Source organism: Chelonoidis abingdonii, chromosome 1 (assembly GCF_003597395.2).
Source record: "Chelonoidis abingdonii isolate Lonesome George chromosome 1, CheloAbing_2.0, whole genome shotgun sequence".
Lineage (NCBI taxonomy): Eukaryota > Metazoa > Chordata > Testudines > Testudinidae > Chelonoidis > Chelonoidis abingdonii.
In genome coordinates, this window is record NC_133769.1 from 201583100 (window position 1) to 201590194 (window position 7095).

The following is a 7095-nucleotide window of genomic DNA, read 5'->3' on the forward strand; positions in this document are numbered from 1 at the left end:
ATATAGGGAGAAAATAGAGTGTCTCAGATAACAAAGGAAGCTGCCTGGCAAAGCAGAGGAGCCCGTGGGAGAGAAATGGGCCCCGGGATGGCAGCGCTCCTGGGCTGCAGAACTGCCGAGCAAACCTTACAATAAACTTCTTGTTCGCCAAGTGCAACTCGTCCTCCCCGCAGCAGCCGGCAACCAATGAGAGCCCGTCTCTGCCCAGCTTTGCGCTCCCATTGGCTGTCCACTACCATCCCTTTGCCCAAATGGGAGAAATGGATTTAAAGGACCCCGGCGAAATCGTTCCCTTCCCCAGACCTGAGCGACAAGCTCCTAGCAGCAAATGTTTCCTACTCACCGTGGCCACCTTCGGTAACGTGAGTCCAGCGCGAAGGACACAGCCTTGGGTTCGTGTGTGCACTGCCGCTCCCTATCCCTCAGGCCCCCACTCTCCCAGCCCTCACTATGAAGGTTTGCAGCCTCGTCTGAAAGCAGCAGGAGGACCATGTTGAGGCAACAACGCCCAGGTGAGGTGCAGCTGGGTACAGCCCTGTATGAGCTGGTTGGCTACAGGCAGCCCTCCTCCGCCTTACTCCCTAAGCAAGTGCATGACAAGCCGGAACCTGCTCCCGAGCAACAGCAGGGGCTGGGCAGTGCCAGAAGCGGCGGCGGCAGCAGCAAGACTGAGCAGAAAAAGGAGCAGCAGCAGCTGAGGCGAAAGATCAACAGCCGGGAGAGGAAGAGGATGCAGGACCTGAACCTGGCCATGGACGCGCTGCGGGAGGTGATCATGCCCTACTCTGCAGCCCACTGCCAGAGCTCCCCGGGCAGGAAGCTCTCCAAGATCGCCACTCTGCTCCTGGCCAGGAACTACATCCTCTTGCTGGGCAGCTCGCTGCAGGAGCTCAGGCGGATCATTGGAGAGATGAGCGGCTCCGGGCCCAGGCTGCTGCTGGCCGGGCTGCCCCTATTCGCTGCGCCTGGCTCTGTGCTGCTCACCCCGGGGAACTTGAACCACCCAGACAGCCTGCGGTCCGCCAACAAATACCTCTCGCTGTCCCTGGAGGAGCAGCAGTGCAGCCAGCTGCATTTGGCCGGGAGAGCCAGCCTGTGCACCTGCGCGATCTGCAAGTTCCCTCACTTCATCCCCTCCAGCCTCAGCCTAGCCACCGTGCAGAGCCAGTTCTCCAAGTGATCGCAGGCGCGGGGCGGCGGGACTCGGGGACCGGAGCGGGGTGGGGTGCCAGGCCGGGGACTGCGAGCTCCGGGCTCAGGAGCGCTGGGGTTTTCGTGGCGCTCCGGGCAGCTGGAAGGAACGCGGGCCCGGGCTCCTGGCTGCCTGCTGGGGAAGCGCCGCTGAGAGCAGCTGAGCACCGCTCTGCGGCTCAGGCCTGGTGGCCTGAAGGCGCGTGTTTGCAAGGGCCTGTTTTCAGAGCATAACCGAGGCGGCTGCAGGCGGCAGAGTGAACCCTCAGCCCCTTGGCGGGGCGAACCCGCGCTGGGCACAGCTCTCCCACAAGCTGCAGGCTCAGCAGGCCTGGCTGAGTCACGCTGCTGGAGATTCAGCTGGGGTGGGCCGCCCCGGTCTTGCCGTCGCTATAGCAGCGATTGCCCGGGGTCCCACTGCATGCGTCCCACAGGTGAAAGGGGAGTAGAGGCCAAAATCATCGTGACACTTGAGTCGAAGATATGGAAAATAATGCCTAAAAGATCCGTGTAATGAAGCATCTTTTACAATGTTTTATTTAGCTAGGAGAGTATCTAATTACTGTAGATGGAACTGCACCCTGGCTTACTGAGCTACCATGCAGGGTGATAAAGTAACAGGTCTTAAACAACGTGTAGAATTAAAGGTATGTACTAGGCAGTGATTTAAAGGAGACATTACTTTTTGTATGCACTAATTTTTTCTTTCAGTAACCTAAGCAGAATTCAACTTGTTACCTACTTGCTATCATTTAGACTCCTAGAAATGTAGGACTGGTAGGGACCTCCATCTTTAGGAATCTGAATTTTTAGAACTGAAACAGAAGGTTTTTTTAAGTCTTGTTCGGGGGAGCAGATTATATTTCTAGACGGGTTTAACCACCAACATTTGAGTGTTGCTTGCAAACATAATGCCACCTTGAACACATAAGTACCACAGTTTACTAAAAAGGAGAGAATGCATTCCTGATGATATGCATTACCCAGAGAAGATAATCAATTAACTTGAGCTAATAGAAGAAAATAAGGTAGGACCACTATTTTAGGAAAGCAAAAGTGACCCCCCTCCAATACTGTGTTAATCCACATGATGTTTCCAGAGGCAGTGCTATTACTGCAGATTTGTAAGAATAGACAAGGTCAATTCTGAAACACTTTAAACAAAGGTTTTTGAAAAAGTACAGGAAGCAGAGTGTTTCTTCATAGCCAGCCTGTACATTACTTAACATTGCAAAGAAGGTGAATCCTCAACACCTATACTAATACAAGTGAAATATACATTTAAAAGCAATGTTTATGATGGTGTTTTTTGCACTTACTTCTGGGAATGGGTTTTCCTTGTTTTGTTGCTGTGTAGCTTATTTTAATAGCATTTTAACTGTAGTGTTCTAGCACTGTGCGATCCTTTTACTTGGAAATGTACAGTCATAATAAAGATCACAATTTCCTTGCATCCTGTCAGCTGTCTTAATGATTGAACACGATGTTCTTAGCCAGTTGACGAAATGTACCTGGTTACAGTTATTAATAAGTCCAATTTTACTTCTTGATGTTCAGAGCATAATATAACTAGTGTTAACACTTACTCATTTTTTCTAGGTCATAACTTAATAAATAATAAGAATTTGTTCCTACAAACAAAGATAGAGCTGGATTACCACTCATCTAAAGAAGAATCACAGAAGTGGAGGGCTGAAAGGGAATTCCAGAAATCATCAAGTCTCACCCCTTGCACTGAGACAGGACCAAGTAAACTTAGCTCATCCCTGGTAGGCATTTGTCTAACCTGTTTTTAGAAACCTTCAACGATGAGGATTCCACAACCTCCCTTAGAAGCCTATTCCAGAGCTTAACTACCCTTTATAGTTGGAAAGTGTTTCCTAATATCCAATTGAAATCTCCCTTGCTGCAGATTAAGCCCATTACTTCTTGTTCTGCCTTCAGTGGACATAGAGAACAACTGATCAGTCCTCTCTATTAGCTCTTAACGTATTTGAGGATGGTTATCAAGCTCTTCTGTTCTCTTCCTCCCTCCCCCGGTCTCAGGATTAAACATACCTAATTTTTTAAAAAACATTTCCTGATAGGTTTAGAAAACCTGACCTTTCATCATTTTTGTTGCTCTCCACTGGACTCTCTCCAACTTGTGTGGCATTCAGAATTGAATGCAGTACTCCAGCTGAGGTCTCACCAGTGCCCTATAGTGAGGGCCAATTATTTTGCGTGTCTTACTTACAACACTCCTGTTAATATAGCCCAGAATGCTATTGGCCTTTTTCACAATTGCATCACATTGTTGACTCATTCAATTTCTGACCCACTAAAACCCCAGATCCTTTTTCAGCAGTACTATCACCTAACTAGCCAGTTATTCTCCATTTTGTAGTTGTGCGTTTGATTTTTCCTTCATACGTGCAAAGTACTTCACTTATATTTATTGAATATCATCTTGTTGAATTCAGACCAGTTCTCCAATTTGAATTCGAATCCTGCCCTAGACCCCAATTCTTTAGTTTGCTTATGGGCATGTCATGTGGGACTAATTCGAAAGCCTTACTAAAAACAAGATAGATGACATCTATTGTTTCTCCCTATGAAAGCTGGCTGACCCCCTTAATAAATTACAAGTGGCCAGTGGGGAGGGGGGGTAAGTACTGCTCATGGTCACAGTAGCCTAAATTTTTACACTCTCTCTTTTCCTCTGCCTCAAGGCAGGAAAATCCTGCTCCAAACCAGTTAGTACTACCCAGATAACGGGAACATAAGATTTTACACTTACCAATCATGTATTAACACGCAAGGGTCTTTGTCTAAATGTGTATAAAAGGTTTGTGGAATTTGTGTAAGACAAAGTCTTTTGTACCAAGGTACAGGTTCTCCTTATTCTGCGGAATAAAGCATTTTCCTTATCCCTGTCAGGCTGTTAATTGGCTCTCAGGTAGGCAGACCCGATATTTCAGTAACATCCCTACCTCTTAGGCCAGTAAACCTGTCAAAGAAGGAAATTAGGTTGGCTTGGCAATGATTTGTTGTTTGACAAATCTATGTTGGCTATGCTTTATAATCCTATTATTCTCTAGGTGCTTATAAATTAATTGTTTAACAGGAACAAATATCTTTCCAAGTATCAAAGTTAGGTTGACTGGCCTAATTTCCAGGTTCTCTTTGTTCCCCTTTTTAAAGATAGGAACTGTGTTTGCCCTTCTCCAGTCCTCTGGGACCTCACCCATCCTCCATGAGTTCTCAAAGATAATTGCTAAGGGTTCTGAGATTGCTTCAGGTTATTCCTTCAGCGCCCTTGGATGAATTTCATAAGGCCCTGCTTGCCTGAATACATCTAACTTATCTCCATATTCTTTAACCTGTTCTTTCCCTGTTTTGGCTTATGTTCCTTCCCTCTTGTTGTTAATATTGGTCACAATTAACCCTTTTAGTGAAGACTGAAGCAAAACAGGCATTAAACACCTCAAACTTTTTGATGTCATTAGCCCTCCTCCCCTACTAAATAAAGAACCTATGCTTTCCTTTGTCTTCCTCTCACTCCCAAAGTATTGAAAGGAGCTCTTCTTATTCCTTTTTATGTCCCTTGCTAGGTCTGACTCATTTTGTGCCCTAACCTTTCTGATTTTGTCCCTACATGTTTGCACTGTTCTTTTCTACTCCTCATTAGAAATTCATCCATGTTTTTACTTTTTATAGGATTCTTTTTTGGGTTTTCAGTTCATTAAAGAGCTTCTGATGGAGCCATATTGGCCTCTGACTCTTCTTCCTATCTTTCCTTTGTATCGGGATAGCTTGCAGTTGTGCCTTTAATATTGTCTCTTTGAAACTGCCAGCTTGCTTGAACTTTTTTCCCTTAGATTTTCTTCTCATAGAACCCTACCTACCCATTTTCTGAGTTTGTTAAAGTCTGCTTTTTTTTTTTTTTTTTTAAAGAGAGATTAGAGATCAGAGATCTCCTGTAACAACATGGAGACACATTAGTCAATGTATCTTTCCAGTTATTGACAAAGCTATACCAATTAAAGCTGTGAGTGCTTATGAAAAAGTCACTCAGCCATACCTGGTAAGTTAGATAACTTGCTAGGCTTTAAGATGACTATTGCACAACTTGGGTGGTGATAGTATAAAGTCTATGCATCTGAAGAAGTGGGTTTTTTACCCACAAAAGCTTATGCCCAAATAAATCTGTTAGTCTTTAAGGTCCCACCGGACTCCTTGTTAGTATAAAGTCTGTATGTAACAATTGAAGAGAAATGACTGCCAGGGCATTCACTCATTGCCTAGAATCACTTACTGATACTAGGTGCACTGCTGACCCGGATGTGACATCACTACACCACTCAGAGTACATTCAAAGTAATAAGTCTTCAGGCCTGATCTTGCAGTCTTTACTCCAATGGAAATTTGCATGAGTAAAGACTGCAGGCTCACTCCTATGAAAATTAAAAATCTTTCTGTCAAGCTAAACTTGCTATCTTTTTTTGTAAATCTGTTTTTGATCACCTTTCTCCTGCTAAAAGCATTTCACAGTAGAATTTTACAAACTCTGTATTTCTTACTGTGATGTTGCTTTGGTTTTGACAGCAAAGTTGATGAGCTATATAAAGCTTGCACAGTAATCCCCCACTATTTTACCCAAAATTTAGCAGATAACTAATAATAGCAACACTATTTAGCTCTTACATCATGCTCTTTATCCAGAGATCTCAAAGCACTCTACAAAAGAGGGAAAGTATAATTTCCCCCATTTTATAGGTTATTGGTAAGAGAACAGCTTTCATTCTGAAAGAAAATGCTGTAATACAATCAGTTGGGGTGATGGAAGTTTTTCACATTTTCATGGAAACACTAAGGACTGTGATGTTAGGCTATTGATTAATCAGAACATACACTAGCTTTCTAAAAATCACATCTCTGATCTTGGATGGGGCTACCCAGAAGTTTATTTGAGCTGTGACTGAAAACACTCCCACTCTATCTACTATCCTTTCCCTATAGGCTCACCTGACCAGGCTCTCAGACATTTGAACTGAACACAGGCTGCCTGAAATAGGCCACATCATGGCTAAAAAATGTATTCATCCCATGCAACTAACTTGATAGTACTTTCTTAAAGCCCCTCTATATTTGCTCATTGGCAATAGAAATCAATAGCTTCCCTCTTTCCATAACTTCTATGCAAGAATGGATGACAGAGCCACAGCTTCCATTATAGCCTCATGGCAGATTTTAGAAAATAAATTGGTATAAAGCGAAGAGAGGAACAGATTCTCCTAATTCATAGCATCAGCTAAACATCCTTCTAGTGATGCTTTCCAAAAGATCTCCAAAACATGCACAATATTCGGCTTTAACCCTGAACAAATTAAAACCACTTGAAACAAAAGCACATGCATGGCTGTATAAACAAGAAGAATACTGGTCATAACACTCAGTTGTAAAACTCAAATGAACTTTGCTCTTTAAAATTAACCATGTGGATCTTGTCCTAGCTCCTAATTTGTATTTCATAACAAAAAAACAGCACTGGGTGTCATCGTTTTAAGGATGGGAGGATTGTCTTAAAACATGGTAGATGATACAGGGTGGAGAAAAAAATATTTAAACTCTTTGATGTTTAAATGCTTGAGCTTTGATTCCTGATTCTTGCTGTGCCGTAGGACTGATGGGATGTTTGGCTAATTTGGAGACAAATGGCAGCACTAACTTTGAACATATCTATATTTTTTGATGGGCAGGAGTGGGTACTAAATACTTGGAATTTGGTCGGGCTGGGAAGAGGATGTAACTGTCCAAATACTGAATTTCTTTGTTAACTTACCAAAGAATAAACCCAGGGCCCAATTCTCTTTTGTGCCCTAACAAAGTAAACAGAACTTATACTGGGCAGAAATGGTCCCT

The 7095-nt window shown here is 43.8% G+C and overlaps 1 protein-coding gene across 1 annotated transcript; it reads left to right on the forward strand.

The window, feature by feature from the left end:
• Positions 1-447: 447 nt before the first annotated feature.
• Positions 448-1468, forward strand: OLIG1 (oligodendrocyte transcription factor 1). The gene has a single exon (XM_032773679.2). It carries the CDS (start codon positions 491-493, stop codon positions 1178-1180), a length of 690 nt encoding a protein of 229 aa, XP_032629570.1. The 5' UTR covers positions 448-490; the 3' UTR covers positions 1181-1468.
• The last annotated feature ends 5627 nt before the right edge of the window (positions 1469-7095 follow it).

Excerpts from the sequence above, each read along its gene's own strand:
- OLIG1 (XM_032773679.2), top strand. The coding sequence starts at position 491 with ATGTTGAGGCAACAACGCCCAGGTGAGGTGCAGCTGGGTACAGCCCTG.